Consider the following 16,804-nt stretch of genomic DNA (forward strand, 5'->3'; position numbering starts at 1 on the left):
GTGGCCCTAGGCCATGTCCCGCCAGCTCCTCCCACCTCCTGCAGTCTCCCATTTCCCACCCAGCCCTGACCCCTAGCAGCAGCCCTGCCCTGGGCTGGCCTCGGGCGTCTCTGGGCTTGAAGCAGGACTTGTCCCACAGTCAAGTTTGGCTCTAGAGCTGCAGGGCTCCCTCTAGTTTTCCAGTTTGTTATAGATCTTCTCCACCTTTTAGCCTCTAGCTTTACTTGGAAGCAAATCTGACCATAAGGGAAGCTGATGTCTGCTGTGGTTCTCAGCCACTGCCTTATCTGCACCTGACCCTGCCTGCCAGCTCTTCCAGCAGGGTGAACCAGCTCTTTTCCGATTGGCATTTACTGAGATTTTTAAAAGACTAAAACCAGAAATTATGAACCCAAAGCCGCCCCGATGCAGCCCTTCCTCACCCCTCCATGTTCATTAGCTCAGACGCCACCCCCGCCCACTGCCCCATATGGGGCTGGAGTGAGGAGGTGAGGCTCGGGGGTGGGGGGCCAGGAGGGGTCAAGCCAAGCAGAGAAATCCCTCATTTTACTTATTTTGATTTTGGGCTTCGAATCCGACACTTTGATTAACTGGCTCTGTTTTCTTGTCTGCTTCCTCCCGCCCCCTCAACCGCTCCCCTCCCGCTCCCCTCCTGCTGCCGCTCCTCCTGTGGACCACCCCACTGTGCCCTGGCCTCGCTGGGATGGGTTTCCAGTGGGCGAATCAGTTACAATGACATGTTTGAGATGCTGAAACACATGTCCCCGCCTCTGGGGCTGGGGAAGAAATGCCCTGCTCGAGTTGCCTACAAGGTAGACCGTGACCCTGCAACCCGCCCCCCAGGAGGCTGTGTGTGCTCTGCACGGGGTGCTCTCGCTGGCTCTTCCAGCTCCTCTCTTTCTCGGGGCGCCCGGCTGTCTGTCTGCCACTCTGCTGTGCGCCCCTGGCCACCTTACTCTGTCTTTCTCTTCAGCCCCATCCCAGCTTCCTTCCCAGACAGAGGGAGGTGGCCACCATGATGTCTCACTGGCCTCTTGTCCCCACATCCTGAGCAGCCCCCTCTGAGAGCCCCCTGGAGGTTCAGGGATACAGAACTAGACCCTCCTCCCTGCCTTTTCTTCCTCCCTTTGTTTCCTAGGAATGAGGGAACAGACCACTTGTTCAACAGAGGTTGTTTTTGTTCTGGGCTCAAACAAAGCACTAAGCCCCTGCTATGGCTGGAGCTGTTCAGCCCTCTGGGTCTGGCCCTGGGGGCAGGTGGGGCCTGCAGGGCCTCTGGTGCTTTTGTATAATCCCCTCCCCAGCTCAGCAAGTTCAGAGCCTCCCTGGGCCCAGGCCGCAGTCTCCAGGGATGTGCTAGGTTCCAGGGTGGGGAGGAGGCACCACGGCATTGAGAAGGAAAGGGATGTCGGGGAGAACATCTTGCTATTATTCCTGGGGCCTCAGGCTGCAGGATGGGGACAGCCTCAGGGCCTAGGAGTCATGGGATGCTGAGTCCCCAGGAAGGGGGTAAATCAAGGGATACCTCCAGGCCTCCCTCCTGGGTGGGCAAGCAGGTCACATGGCCCAGCCCTAAGCCTGTTCCATCTGCCCAGCTGTCCTCAGTCCCAGCCCATGTCCCCCATATGTAAGCACCTTTATTCCCCCAGCGCCCACCCACCCACCGGACAGTCCTCCTGAGGCCCTCACTGCTCTCCAGCAACCGGCCTGTCTTTCTGCCAGCATGTGCCTCAAGTGTTCCTGAATCTCCCTCTGTCTGAGGAAGCTTTCTGCCAGAGCCTTCGTCTCTCTGGTGCTGTGGACAGATCTTGTGCACGCTGTCTCTCTGTGCCCTGACTCTAGGTCTTTGTTACCTGATTCAGTGCAGCCTGTGGGAGCCGAGTGGCACCTGCAAGCCATCCTCAGCCCCTGCCCTGCCCTGCCTTGTGCCTGCCTGGGGTCCTGCATGCAAGGCTGTAGTTTTGTCCCCAAGAAGGAGAGCTCTGTCCACACTTGGGGCCGGGCTGAGCAGGAAGGGCCATGATGGAGCAGCCTTTGGCCGACTCCAAGGTTCTGGGCATGGAGAGACCAAGAGAGGCCTCGCAGAAGGACTGGACAAGGTGAGGAGGGTCCAGGAGATGCCCAGAGTGCCGCAGCACAGAGGGCCCAGAGCAGAGACACCTATTTGTCCTGGCCTTGCCTCTTGGCTTCTTCCTGAGATTCTTGGCCCTTTGGGGCCTGGAGTGGGCCGATGGTACCCCTGGGTAGGGCAGCCCTCTAGTGCCTGGGCAGAGCTCTTCCTTCTTGGAAATCACCTGCCTGCTCTGCTTTCACTGCTATCCCCAACTCCCCCGACCACCTGCCCTCCAGGAGAGGAATTCCTTGGTCTCTCGCTCCACCATCCATGCTGGTGTGCAGGGATGCTGTTCTCTGGGAAGCCGTTTGCTCCTTGTATGCTGCACACAAATGCTATGCAAAGCCCTGGGGCTGGGACTGGATGTGGCACGTGGGGCTTTGCCAGCATTCGAGGCAGTCAGGCTCACGTCTCCAGCCCTGCTTGCATCCACACCCCACCAACTGTTAGGCTGAGGACTCTGGATTTGGGGCCAGGATGCTAGGGGCAGGGCTGTGTGGCCCTCCCTAGAGAAGGGGCTACCCTGCCACAGGGTGCAGGCTTGGGTGACAACAGGCAGACCCCAGGGAGGAGCTCCTGTCTCTAGCTGGTCAGTGCTCTTGGGGCTCCACTTGGCCAGCTCCATGTTCCCCATGCTGAAAATCTTCCAGGCACACCTGAGATGCATTTCCTCCTTGAGGACTTCTAAGTTCTCAGAGCCTGGGCCTCTGGGCAGCACTGACTGTGCCTGGAGGACTGTGGTGCAGACACAAACTCGTCTCCAGCTGTTCTGTCCCTGAAAACTGGCAACGGGTTCTCCATCTGAGAGGGAGATGGAGCAGAGGTGCAGGACACTGCCCCAGCCCTCCCTGAAGTGCAGCAGCCTCGGCCTCAGGCCCTGGGCAGTCACATCTGTTCCTGTCCTTCCACCAGTGGGAGCTGCCTTGTGTGGAGATGGGCTCTGCCTTTTAGTGGCATTGAGCATCTCTCTCAGGCCCCGTGCTGGGGGGTGAGAGGCAGAAGCCTTGCCAGGCGGAGCTAAAACTAAGGTGTCATCCACCGGGAGCTGGGCCCCAGAGAGGCATCCTGGACCACCCACCCCTTGCCCAGACGATCCAAGTGGTGGGAGGAGAAGATGGGGGTGGGCAGAGCCATGAGCATGGGACCCCTTCTGTCTGTGATTGCCATTCCTCCCCAGCCAAGCCCACACACCTATATTGAGCCACAAGCAGGGGTCCCACCTGTGCTTTCAGAGGGATCAAGGCTCCTGGCCTGGCCCTATGCCACAGTCTTTACCTGGAGTTCTACTTTTCTGCAGCTAGGAGGATCCTCAGCTGAGATTTGCAGGGTGGGGAGTCTAGGGTGTGAATGCTGGCAAAACTCCCACCTGCCCCACCTCACTCAGGCCTAGGCACCTGCAGGGACTACCACTGGGATGCCCAGCCCAGCATCCAGGGACCCCATCATTGAGTAGTCCTGGGGTGGGGGGGTGACCCCAGCAGGCCTGGCCCTGACCGGCCCTGCTTGTCCCTAGCGCCTGGTTCGCATGAACATGCCCATCTCCAATGAGGACATGACCGTCCACTTCACGTCCACGCTGATGGCCCTCATCCGGACGGCGCTGGAGATTAAGCTGGCCCCAGGTGAGCAAGGCGACCTTCGAAGGAGGGCCCTGGGACTCAGAGATGTACAACCCTGCCCTCAGCGCCAGCCCCAGGAGGGAGGGAGGAGGGTGAGGGGCCAGCTGTGTCTTCGGGGGTCTGAGGACAGCTGCACAGGAGGCCTGCCCTGTGGGGCACTGGCTCTTTTGCCTGGTAACCATCTGCACATCAGCACCACCGTGATCCCATTTCAGTAAGGAAATGGAGGCATGGTGAGGTTTAATAAATTACCTAGGTTATTCAGAGCCAGCTGGTGGTGGAGCCAGGACATAGCCTTGGCAAGCCTCACCACAGCCAGTGCTCTCCCTGGGGACGAGGCTGCATGCCCTTGGCCCTTCCCACAGTGAGCCCATCCCCTATCCGGTCTTCCTCTGACCAGATGGACAGAGCCACAGCAATGCCAAAGCAAGGAGAGAAGCCTCAGAGTGTCTTCCCCACCCCCACCCTCTGCATCTGCTCTGCCTCCTGCTTTGAGCACCAGGCCCCACTTGTCTTTCCAAGGATGCCACGCTGGCAACACCATACTATTTCTTGCCCTGCCAGTTTTCATCTCTACTGGATTATTTGTGTCAACATATAAACATCCGATTATTTCCTCCATCTTTAAAAAGTTCTCTTCCCCCCATCGACTTCCCCATTCTCTCCTTCCTAGCACCCCACTCTTGAGAGGTTGTCTGTGACTCCCTTTCCCATGTGCGGGGGGCTCTCCCCAGCTTCACCAGGGCCGCCCTCAGGGTCTCCAGGCTTCCACGATGCTCAACTCAGAGACCAAGGTGCATCCCCATCCCGTGGGCTGCCCGCACTTCCCTGCTGACTCTCTTCTTTGGAATCTTTTTTGTGTCTGTTTCTCTGATCCGACAAACTCTGGGTGTGCCTTTGTGCCATGGAATGTTCTCTACACCCACTGCTTTATCATCTCACCTATTCCCATGTCCTTAAATAGCATGAATCCAATTTTGTATTTTTAGCCCTGACTTCTCCCCTGAACTTCAGATTTCCCCCCACAGCCTTCTCTATCGCAGTTAATGCTCAAGCCAAAACCTTAGAAGCCATCTTATTCTATTTATTATTTATTTATTCGAGATAGGGTCTCACTGTGTCACCCAGGCTGGAGTGCACTGGTGCAGTCATGGCTCACTGCAGCCTCCACCTCCCAGGCTCGAGTGATCCTCCTACCTCAGCCTCCCAAAGTTCTGGGATTACAGGTACCACCCCTGCCCACTAATTTTTGTATAGTTTTTAGACATGGGGTTCACTGTGCTGCACAGGCTGAGGATCATCCTTTTCTCCCTTTTTCTTATCCCATTTCTGATTGATGCCTTATATTCTATTTTCTTGACTCTTATCTTTAAACTATATCCAAATTGTGGCCACTCCTCTCTCTTCCCCACTGCCACCTCTGCTGGCTCTCAGCTGTTGCTGCAGCGACTTCTAATTCATCTGCTTCTGCCCTTGACCCCTTCTGTCTGTCTTCAACACAAAAACCAGAGTGATTGGGTCAAAAATTAGACTAAGGGCTGGGTGTGGTGGCTCACACCTGTAATCCTAGCACTTTGGGAGGCCAAGGAGGGCAGATTGCCTGAGCCCAGGAGTTTGAGGCCAGCCTGGGCAGCAGGGTGAAACTAAAATAGAAAAATGTAGGCTGGGCACAGTGGCTCACGCCTGCAATCCCAGCACTTCAGAGGCCGAGGCAGTTGGATCACAAGGTCAACAGATCAATACCATTCTGGCCAACACTGTAAAACCCCATCTCTACTAAAAATACAAAAGTTAGCTGGGTATGGTGGTGCATGCCTGTAGTCCCAGCTACTCAGGAGGCTGAGACAAGAGAATCTCTAGAACCCAGGACACGAAAGTTGGAGTGAGTTGAGGTTGTGCCACTGCACTCCAGCCTGGCGACGGAGTGAGACTCTGTCTCAAAAAAAAAAAAAAGAAAAAAAAATTAGCTGGTCATGATGATATGTGCCTATAGTCCCAGCTACTCAGGAGGCTGAGGCAGGAGAATCTCTTGAACCTGAGAGGTGGAAGTTGTGGTGAGCTGAGATCACACAACTAGCTTGGGCGACAGAGCGAGACTCTATCTGAAAAAAAAAAAAAAATCAGACGAACAAAACTGATAAAAGTCCTGGCTGGACAGATCAAGATGATAGAGAGGATACAAATAACCAATATAAGCAATGAAAGAGGGAACATCACTGCAAATCCTGTTAATGTTGAAAAGATAAGAGGCCAGACATGGTGGCTCAAATCCATAATCCCAACATTTTGGGAGGTAGAGGCAGGAGGGTCGATTGAGGCCAGGAGTTGAAGACCAGCCTGGGTAATATAGTGAGAATCTGTCTTTACAAAAAATGGTTTAAAATAATTAGCTGGGCGTAGTGACACACACTTGTATTCCCAGCTACTCAGGAGGCTGAGGCAGGCTGATCACTTGAGCCCAGGAGTTTGAGGCTGCAGTGAGCTATGACTGTGCTGCTGTACTCCAGCCTGAGTGACAGAGACAGACCCTGTCTCTTAAAAACAATCATAAAAATTGTAAATAAAACAAAGAAATGTTATAAACAACTTTATGTCCATTTAAACAAATGAAATGGAAAAAATTCTTGAAAAACATAAACTACCATGCTTATTCAAGAATAGATAACCTTCAGTTTCAATGCCAGAGGACAAAAAAATAAGAACATATAAGCAGGCCAGGTGCCATGGCTCATGCCTGTAATTCCAGCAGTTTTGGAGGTTGAGTCAGGAGGATCACTTGAGCCCAGGAGTTTGAGACCAGTCTGGGCAACATAGGGAACCCTGTCTCTACAAAAAATTAAAAATTAGCTGAGTGTGGTGGTGAACACCTGTGCTCCCAGCTTCTTGGGGAGACCAGCGTAGAAGGGATGAGACATGATGGTTCTGCTGCAGTGAGACCCCATCTCAAGAAAACCTTCAGTAATACCATGTTTATTAAGTAACCACTGCACTCACTCCAGCCTGGGACAGAGTGAGACCCCATCTCAAAAAACAAAAATAAAAACAAAAACAAAACCTCAGTAATATCATATTTATTAAATAACCACTGCACTCCAGCCTGGGTAACAGAGTGAGACCCCATCACAAAAAAATTAGTAATACCATATTTATTAAATTTAGAGTGGAAAAGCCTTCCAACAAAGAAAATTCCAAGTCCAGACGGCTTCATTAGTGAAGTCTATCAACTGTTTAAGGAAGAAACATTACCAATTCTATATAGACTCTTCCAGAAAGTAGAAAAAGGGAATATTTTCCAACTTATTTTATTTTCAGAGGCCAGCTTTGCTCTGATACCAAAAGTAGATGAAGACATGACAAAAAGAGAAAACTACAGACCAATATCCCATATGAACATAGACTTTATAATCTTCAACATAATCTTTTAGCAAACTGAATATATTTTAAGAGATAATCCATGATGACACAAATGGGGTTTACCCCAGGATAAGTTTGATTCAGTGTTTGAAAATCGATTAATATAGGCCGGGCACGATGGCTCATGCCTGTAATCCCAGCACTTTGGGAGGCTGAGGTGGGTGGATCACGAGGTCAGGAGATCGAAAACATCCTGGCTAACATGGTGAAAACCCGTCTTCATTAAAAATACAAAAAATTAGCCGAACATGGTAGTGTGCGCCTGTAGTCTGAGCTACTTGGGAGGCTGAGGCCAGAGAATCGCTTGAACCTGGGAGGCGGAGGTTGCAGTGAGCTGAGATCGCACAACTGCACTCCAGCCTGGGCGACAGAGCAAGACTATGTCTCATTAAAAAAAAAAAAGAAAGAAAATTAATGTAACTTACTGTATCAAAGAAGGAAAACTACATGATTATCTCAATAGATACAGAAAAAGTATTTGACAAAATGCAACATCTATTCATGATTTTTAAAATTCTACATAAACTAGGAGTTAAGGAAAGCTTCATCAGTCATGTATTATAGACTAACACTTATACAGTCAATTTATTTTCAACAAAGTTGCAGAGGCAATTAATGGAGAAAAGATAATCTTTTCTACAAATGATGCTGGAGAAATTTAGATAATCCTGTGCAAAAAGAGAAACATTTCTGGCATGCTGCTTTAGCTAGCTCGGGCTGCCGTAACAAAATGCTGCAGCTTGGGTGGCTTAGACAAAAGAAATTTATTTCTCACAGTTCTGGAGACCAGAAGTCCAGGAGCACTGTCCTTGTGAGATGGGTGTCACTGTTAGGGCTCTTCTCTTGGCTGGTAAACAGCCATCATCCTGCTGTGTCCTCACATAGACCTTCCTCTGAGTGTTCAGGGAGAGAAAAAGAGCAAGTGGGTTTCCAGGTGTCTCCTATGAGACCACTGATTCTGTGGACTGGGCCCCACACTTAGGATCTCATTGAACTGACCCCCTCCTTACAGGCCCTGTGTCCAAATACAGTCAAATTTGGGGGTCAGGGCTTCTACATATGGACTAGAGTAGGGGACAGCTCAATCCATAGCACATACCTTTTACCCTGTACAAAAAATAACTTGAAATGTATTGCAGACAGATATGTAAAATCTATTTGGGAGGCCAAGGCAGGTGGATCACGAGGTCAGGAGTTCAAGATCAGCCTGGCCAAGATGGTGAAACCCTGTCTCTACTAAAAATACAAAACTTAGCCGGGCATGGTGGTATGCGCCTGTAATCTCAGCTACTCAGTAGACGGAGGCTGAGGCAGGGAATTGCTTGAACCCAGGAGGCAGAAGTTGCAGTGAGCCGAGATTGTGCCACTGCACTCCAGCCTGGGCGACAGAGTAAGACTCTGTCTCAAAAAAAAAAACAACTAAAATCTGAAATTTTGAAACCTCTAGAAAACACAGGGCCAGGCCTGGTGGCTCATGCCTGTAACCCCAGCACTTTGGGAGACTGAGGCGGGCAGATCTCTTGAGGTCAGGAATTCAAGACCAGCCTGGCCAACATGGTGAAACCCCATTTCTACTAAAAATAACAAAAAAAATATAGCTGGGCATGGTGGTGGGCACCTGTAGTCATCCCTACCCAGGAGGCTGAGGCAGGAGAATTGCTGGAACCTAAGAGGCGGAGGTTGCAGTGAGCCAAGATTGTGCCACTGCACTCCAGCCTTGGTGACAGAGTGGGACTCCATCTCAAATGGAAAAATTCAATAAATTGAACTATAGCAAAACTTTTTCTATATGAAATATGTATATATATATATATATATTGAGACAGAGTCTCACTCTGTTGCCTAGGCTGGAGTGCAATGACACGATCTCAGCTCACTGCAACCTCTGCCTCCCAGGTTCAAATGATTCCCCTGCCTCAGCTTCCTGAGTAGCTGGGATTATAGGTGGACACCACCACACCCAGAAAATTTTTGTATTTTTAGTAGAAACAGGGTTTCACCATGTTTGCCAGGCTGGTCTCAAATTCCTGACCTCAGGAGATCTGCCGCCTCAGTCTCCCAAAGCGCTGGGATTACAGCCGTGAACCACCACGCCCCACCATGAAAGATATTTTTTTGAAAGGAGGCCAAGTGCAATGGCTTGCCCCTGTAATCCCAGCTTTGAGAGGCAAGGCGGGAAGATTGCTTGAAGCCAGGAGTTCAAGACCAGTATGGACAACAAAGTGAGGCTCTGTCTCAACAAAAAATAAATTTAAAAAGTTATCTGGGTGTGGTGGTGCACGCTTGTGGTCCCAGCTACTCAGGAGGCTGAGTCGGAAGGATTGCTTGGGCCCAGGAGTTCAAGGTTCTGGTGAGCTGTGCGCATACCACTGCACTCTAGCCTGGGCAACAGATTGAGACCCTGTCTCAAACAAATAAAACAAAACCAGAAGGAACAGACAAGACTAAAACTTGGAGAATATATTTGCTAAACACGTATCTGCTATAGGCTTCCTATTCATAATATAGGAAGACCTGTCACAGCTCCCTGAGAAAATAACCCAACTAAAACAGACAAAAGATTTGAAGGGAAATGTCATCAAAGATATATGGAAGACAAATAAACACAGGCAGAGGTGCTCAATATCATTAATCATTAGAGAAATCCAAAATAGTAAGACAAGAACCCCAGTGAGGTTACACTCCACCACTCAACTCTAGTTGCCAGAATACTTCTCAGAATGACACTGCTTAGTGCTGAGAGGGCAAAGCAACTGGAATTCTATTGGGAAAAGAAAATGGTAGCCCCTCAGTTTGCAGGTACTTCTGTGGTCCAGCCGTTCCGCTTCGGACATGAAAACATACATCCATCCACACAGAATCTACATGGAAATGTTTACAGCTTTATTCAAAATTGCACCGAACTGTAAACAACTCATATGTCCATCAGTTGGCAGTAGAGAAACCAATGGTGCATTTATACAATTAAAGACTACTCAGGAGTGAAAAGAAACACACTCCCTTTGTACGTGACAATGTGTGAGACTCTCACATGTACCACACTGGGTGAAAGAAGTCAGATTCAAAAGCCAGTGTGCTGTATGATGCCATGTGTGTGACATTCTGTAGCAAAACTATAGAGATCCAGAACACATCAGTGGTGGCAGGGGCTGCCAGTAGGACTAGGGTTTGACTCAATGGGGCACAGAGGAATTTGGGAGTGATGGAGCTGTTGCATACCTTGACTGTGGTGTGTGGGTATATGCATTTACCCAAGTCCATAGAACAGTAAAAAGGGTGACTTACTGCGTGTGAATTGTACCTTAATAAACCTGATGCCTAAGAAAGGTGATTCTGATTGTTTTATTCCTCTGCTCAAAAGCCTCCACTGCCTTCCACGCTGGGCTTCCTGCCTGCCCTCTCTGTCCACCTTGCCCCGTGGCCTCCCTGGCTCTTTGGGTGACACAGCAGGGTCAATGTACTCGAGGGCTCCTTTCTGCCTTCGGGACACACAGGCCTCCTCCGTGGGAGGCTTTGCTGGCCGTCCTGTCCCCAGCCCCAGCCCTGCTGATATTTCTTGTTCCAGTCCCCGCTCTGCTCTCCTTGCTTTGGCACTTTTCACTCTCCAGTGCACTGTTTTTAGTTTTTTGTTTTTTCACTCGTTGCTACTTTATTGGTAGACTAAAACGGTGTCAACTCCAGAAGGGAAATTTTTGGGGGGCTTTGGTCCCATCACTTGGAACAGTACCTGATATTTAGTAGGTGTTCAGTAAATATTGCTGAACGAAGAGATGAATGGCTGGAGTGCTGCCATCTTCCCCCTAAATCCGCATAGCCCATCCCGTGCACACACACGCACATGCACACCACACACACGTCAGACACACACATTTGTGCACATCCAGGAGGATGCCCTGCTCACCTTCCTTCTCCTCTGGGCAGACTCACTGCAGGGAGAGCTGTGAGCAGCTTCTGCATCAGCATTTGTTCCCACTGCACCCTCCTTCCAGCACCATATCCACCCCATTCATCTCACCACCTGTACCAGCTCTGTCCCATTGGTGACTATAGGGCTGCTCCCAACATCTCTGTCTTTTCCCCTTCTCTGCCATCATCCTGGTCCAGCTGGGACAAAGCAGCATCAGTGTGACGCGGAATTGAGGAAGGAGATTTCCATTGTGTGGGCCAATCTTCCTCAGAAGACTCTGGACCTGCTGGTACCACCCCATAAGCGTAAGTGTGAGGGTGAGAAATGCCGCTGGTGCCCACCTTTTCTGTCTCACCCAGAGCGGCTGGAAGGCTGTGGAGGTGAGGGCAAGGGACAAAGGGCAAGCCACCTTGGAGGGGTGGGCTCACCTTCTTGTGAGTCTGCGCTTGGCTCCAACCAAGGGAGCCCTGGGCGGCAGAGGAGCCACTGGAGATGAGCGTGGGTTTGTGGTGTTTAGCTCCTGGTGTGTGGAATTTATTTTTTAAAATCCAGAGAAAAAGGCAGGAAGGGATCCCAGAGATGTTAGGAGGGTGGGGAGGTGCCCAGCTGCATCTTGTACCGAGACGTGAAGGAGCATGGGGAGGTGCCCAACTCTGTCTTGTGAGAGATGTGAGGGAGAACGGTGAAGTGCCCAATTAAATCTTGCTTTCTGAGGAGGAGACACAGGAAGGGCCCCGCATTCAGCAGAGTGATTCAGCAGAGGTCTCTCCTGTGAGAGACCTCAGGAGCCAGGGTGGCCAGAAGGGCCAGGTCAGCATCCGGAGGAGCCCTGGTGGCCGAGTCCTGTGTTCTGCCTTAGAGCCGTCTGTCCCAATGCATTTCCAGGAGTCCTTGTGGCGGGTGAGGGAGGGGAGGCTGTTTCCTCACCTAACTTCCACCCCGTTTTCATGGGTTCTCGGCCCCCTTCTCTGAATCTCAGCCCCTGTGTTCTCTTCCAGCTGATGAGATGACAGTTGGGAAAGTTTATGCAGCTCTGATGATATTTGACTTCTACAAGCAGAACAAAAGCACTAGAGACCAGATGCAGCAGGCTCCCGGAGGCCTCTCCCAGGTACCTGGCAGCCCTCAGTTTTCCAGGAGGTCACTGTGGTGCCTCCGAGGCTCTGGCATCCTTGGGGAGTTTGACATGGGGAAGACCCACACTGTTCTTGGAAAAAGTGCCTCAGGAGAAGGAAGGTGAAAGATGCTTGCAGCTGCCTCCTGGCCCCCAAAGTCTGGAACTACACACAGCCTTTATGCTTTCTATGGGTTGGTGGTACTGGGCAGCTCCCGACATAGAAAGCCAGCACCCAGGGCCAGAAGATGAGGGCTGCCCTGGGCAGTGTCACCACTGTTAAGGGGTGGAAGAGAAGATGTGAAGACCATTTGAGGAGGATTGTTTGGGGAGGCGGAAGGAGAATGGTTTTCCCTTCACACAGAGACCAAACAAATTCAGATGTATAGGTTCAGGACCACTGTCTGTTCTGTTCTTGACTCTGGCTGAGATGGTTTGGGGGCCCGTCTTCCGATGTCATCCTTCCCACACAGCCATGTCTTTGGTGACCATATGTAGTCTCTCTGCTAGAAAATTCTTCAGGTGTCCAGAGTTTCCGGGGATGCTAATCCAGACCCCAGATGGAGAATATCTGGTGGTCAGGCCACACCTTCCATTCTGACATCTGGGGTAGACATCACTAATCCAGCCAGCAGTTTTCCCCAGCCCTAAAATCTCAGAATTCTGCTCAGCCCAACCCTAACCCTAACTCCTACCAGCCAATTCAAGGTGATCATTAGATGGAATCTTGTTGCCACCTGTAATCTGGTTGAATCCCCTAATTGTGTAGCAGGGAACTGAGGTTTTGAGAGGTGACATGGCTTTTCTGAAGTCATGACAGGCCCGGGGGTTTGAGGAGATGCTGTAAGGGTCCCTCGGCCTGCTTCATTGTTTTGGTCACATGCTCATATTTAGGGACAGGGTGGGAACAGGGAAAGCAGGTGGCCCCTTGCTAAGGGGAAAGAGCCCTGACACTGGGCTTGAACATTGCCCTGTGCCAAGGGGTCAGAGCAGGTTGAGGAGGCCACATTGCATTGCAGGCCCATTGGAGGTCTTTCCCTTCCCTTTGCCTTCTTTGCAGATGGGTCCTGTGTCCCTGTTCCACCCTTTGAAGGCCACCCTGGAGCAGACGCAGCCAGCTGTGCTCCGAGGAGCCCGGGTTTTCCTTCGACAGAAGAGTTCCACCTCCCTCAGCAATGGTGGGGCCATGTGAGTATCCGGATGGAAAGGAGGGGGCCCAAAGCCAGTAAAGGAGCAAGCAGACATCTCATTTCCTTGACCTTGACCTCCCTGGCTCTCACTTCTGCTGGCCTCTGAGTTCACCAGCTTGGAGGCACCTGAGGGGTATATCTGCCACCCGACCGTGTACCCAGGCCCTTGGCTGCCCTCCAAGGACAGAGAGCCCCAGGTCATGTCTCAGTTCTCAGGGGCTGGCTCTGCTTGTTTTCCTTGCTGCCTGAGAGCAGTCGAGGGCTCTTCTTTTGCTGAGATTTTAAAATTGTTCCCTGTGACATTAGACAGGTGCCTCATCAAACCCACCTTCCTAACAGCACTTAGACCGTGTCCCATTTCCGCTGCATGCACCTGCTTCCCTTTCAGACAAGAGGCCCCTGCCCCTGTTCCTCATCAGCCCTCCATGGCAGCAGATGCTGAGACTCCAGCTCCAGCTCCCACCCCTTTCTGTCAGTGGCCTCCTGCTTTTCTAACCCTGTAAGACACTTTTCCTCTCAGATCTCCCCTTTGGCACTGATTTCTGAAGCTGTTATATTTTGTAACAAATTGTTAAGGTTCTTTTTTATCACTTAACTCTTGCCACAGTATTTCTTGATAACAAACCACCCAGAAGCAGGTAACTTAAAAGAACCATCACTTTTTCCCACTTTGTGCCAGAAAAGTGTGCCCCCAAATCTCAGGACCCAGATCCTGGGGACTGACTCCCGAGGCCCCAACAGCTCCCCTGTTCCCACAGTCTGCTTTTGGCATGCTGATGAAAACCTTTCTTTCATTTAAACTCCTGATTCTGCTTGTATGTGTAGGTGGGAGGGGATAGTGAGGTGTCTGGGGTTTATGTAAGCCAAGCTTTCAGCAGGAAACTGAGCTTCTTATTTCTGTGATGATAGTTTCTACCTGAATCAATTATAACTCCTGTATGGCAAGATAAGGAACTCCTACTCAGACTGGGTCTGGCGAGGGTGTTTATTGAGCCATTTAGTGAGCGTGTTGAGCATACACCTGGCCTTGGATATGGTGTGATTTCAGGGTTATCAGTGCATTAGGGGCCAGCTCTGACCATTCCTCCTCTCAGCACCAGCCTGCTACCGCGGCTGCTCTTGGCCTAGTGCTAGCAGGGGCTGCAGTGCCCCAGACAGCATGGAAGGAGAAGAGCTGCTTGCAACTCTCGGAAGATAAAGGATGGGGCTTCTCAGAAGCCTCAGAAACCACCAGTGTGTTTCTCTGCCATCTCTGCACCCACTGCTGTGATCAGAGTGTGGTCCACTGAGACCATCAGCCTCCACTCTGAGCTCAGAGTGATCAATGCCACTCAACCTGCAAGACTAAGAATGTAGTCAGTGCTTCACCGAACGTGGGAGTGAGCACTCAGCCAAGGAGATTCCATGCCAGCTGGGAGACAAGTGATGAGAAATACCAGTGCAAGGGTATTTCCGTGTGGGACCATTGGGGCAGGCAGATGGGGAGCAGGTATGGGGTGGCCTCCACCAGAAGGCTCCACCCCAGCAGAGAGCCAAGGGATGGAAAGGCTCGTCATGGCTGAGGGTGGGGTGGGGTGGGTCAGAGAAGTGAGGAGGAGCCACCAGCAAGGGACCCCTGGGGGAAGAAGCCCCTGGAAGAGTCCCGGGCAAGGCCACCCCGTCCCAGCTCATCCCCTCCATGACAGCTTCTTCTGTGCCCATCCCAGCTAATCCCCTCCCCAACAGCTTCTGAGCCTGGCCCAGGCCTCCCCTCCGTGACAGCTTCTCTCTGTCTGCTACCATAGGCAGGATTTCTGTAGCTACTGTCCTAACACAGGCTCTGCACATGTGGCCCCATTCTTCCCCAAGATAATCCTGTGTGGCAAGGACAGTCCCTGCTCCCGCTTCACAGATCAGTCCCTCATCCAGATTGGGGTGGCAGGCCCAGGCCCGCCTCACACATGAGCACATGGGGCAGGAGCTGGTGCTCTGCATCCTCTCTGCCTCTCTGAATCCCTTCCTGCTCTGACCCTGTTTTGGATCCATGTCCTTTGATGAGGCTTTGCTTGGGTCCAGCGTGCACAGGCCATGTTGGGGCTCCCTAGCCTCTGCTGCATGTAGTGGAGATGTCTGGCAGGTTGAGGTGCCAGGCTATTGGTGAGGCACCTGCGGCTTCTGACTCCACAGGAGTCCATTTGTCTTTTCTGCCACAGACAGAACCAAGAGAGTGGCATCAAGGAGTCTGTCTCCTGGGGCACTCAGAGGACCCAGGATGCACCCCTTGAGTCCAGGCCACCCCTGGAGCGTGGCCACTCCACAGAGATTCCTGTGGGGCAGTCAGGAGCACTGGTGAGCATCCCTGGGGGCCAGTGAGACTGGAATGGGGGTACGTGAGATCTGGATGGAGGATGTGTGAGACAGGGTTAGGGGATGTGTGAGAACAGGATGGGGAACGTGTGAGACCAGGATGGGGGACATGTGAGACTGGGGTGGGGGACGTGTGAGATCAGGATGGGGGACGTGTGAGATCAGGATGGGGGACGTGTGAGACCAGGGTGGGGGATGTGTGAGACCGGGATGGGGGACGTGTGAGACCGGGATGGGGGACGTGTGAGACCGGGATGGGGGACGTGTGAGACCGGGGTGGGGGACGTGTGAGATCGGGATGGGGGACGTGTGAGATCGGGGTGGGGGACGTGTGAGACTGGGGTGGGGGACGTGTGAGACCGGGGTGGGGGACGTGTGAGACCGGGATGGGGGACGTGTGAGACCGGGATGGGGGACGTGTGAGACAGGGATGGGGGATGTAGGAGATCAGGATGGGGAGTGTGAACAGGGATGGGGGTATGTGAGACTAGGATGGGGAACATGTGAACAGCAGTGGGGGTTAGGTGAGACTGAGGTGAATTTGGGAGGGACTGCAGTGCCCCATGGGGTGAGTCCGGGGAGGGGTCAGACTAGGCAAGTACTCTCTCTCCAGGCTGTGGATGTTCAGATGCAGAGCATGACCCGGAGGGGCCCCGATGGGGAGCCACAGCCTGGTTTGGAGAGCCAGGGCCGAGCAGCCTCCATGCCCCGCCTTGCTGCCGAGACTCAGGTGGGTGGTCTGGAAGGGTCCAGGACCTGGGGCTGGTGCGTGGAGGGTGGGGAAGTGGGGATGTGGCTCTGGGTATCCCACAGATGAGGAGACCTGGGTGGAGAGGGCTGGGGTCCCACGTGTGGAGCTCTTTGCTGAGGTGGGAGCAGGCACCCCGGGCAGCCCTGACTGGGCCCCAACAGAGGTGCAGCCTGGGTGCCTTAAGCCCCAAATCTTCTCCAGAGGGTGGGTCAGGTCCAGTAGATGCTGCTGGGACAGCTGTGCCTGTTCTCAGCCTCTCATCAGGGGCTGTGGAGCCTAGGGACCCCTCTCTGGCCCCATCATTTCTGCTGCTCCTCTCTGGGACTCTACTCCCCCCAGTAACCTCATCC

At 52.3% G+C, this 16,804-nt stretch overlaps 1 protein-coding gene across 9 annotated transcripts in view; it reads left to right on the plus strand.

The window, feature by feature from the left end:
* Nucleotides 1-16,804, plus strand: part of CACNA1B (calcium voltage-gated channel subunit alpha1 B) — a 247,612-nt gene that overhangs the window by 225,432 nt on the left and 5,376 nt on the right. For 6 of the 9 annotated variants that reach the window (XM_054238481.2, XM_054238488.2, XM_054238489.2 and 3 more), the window contains 7 exons: nt 716-812; nt 3,627-3,735; nt 11,251-11,358; nt 12,052-12,164; nt 13,228-13,355; nt 15,550-15,685; nt 16,317-16,433. In XM_054238481.2, the coding sequence (XP_054094456.1) occupies nt 716-812; nt 3,627-3,735; nt 11,251-11,358; nt 12,052-12,164; nt 13,228-13,355; nt 15,550-15,685; nt 16,317-16,433 (808 nt within the window). Of the gene's footprint in view, nt 1-715; nt 813-3,626; nt 3,736-11,250; nt 11,359-12,051; nt 12,165-13,227; nt 13,356-15,549; nt 15,686-16,316; nt 16,434-16,804 lie in introns of those variants that run through there. The other 3 variants (XM_054238484.2, XR_008473837.2, XR_013520616.1) reach the window with 3 other exon arrangements.

Source organism: Callithrix jacchus, chromosome 1 (genome assembly GCF_049354715.1).
Source record: "Callithrix jacchus isolate 240 chromosome 1, calJac240_pri, whole genome shotgun sequence".
Taxonomy (NCBI): Eukaryota; Metazoa; Chordata; class Mammalia; order Primates; family Cebidae; genus Callithrix; species Callithrix jacchus.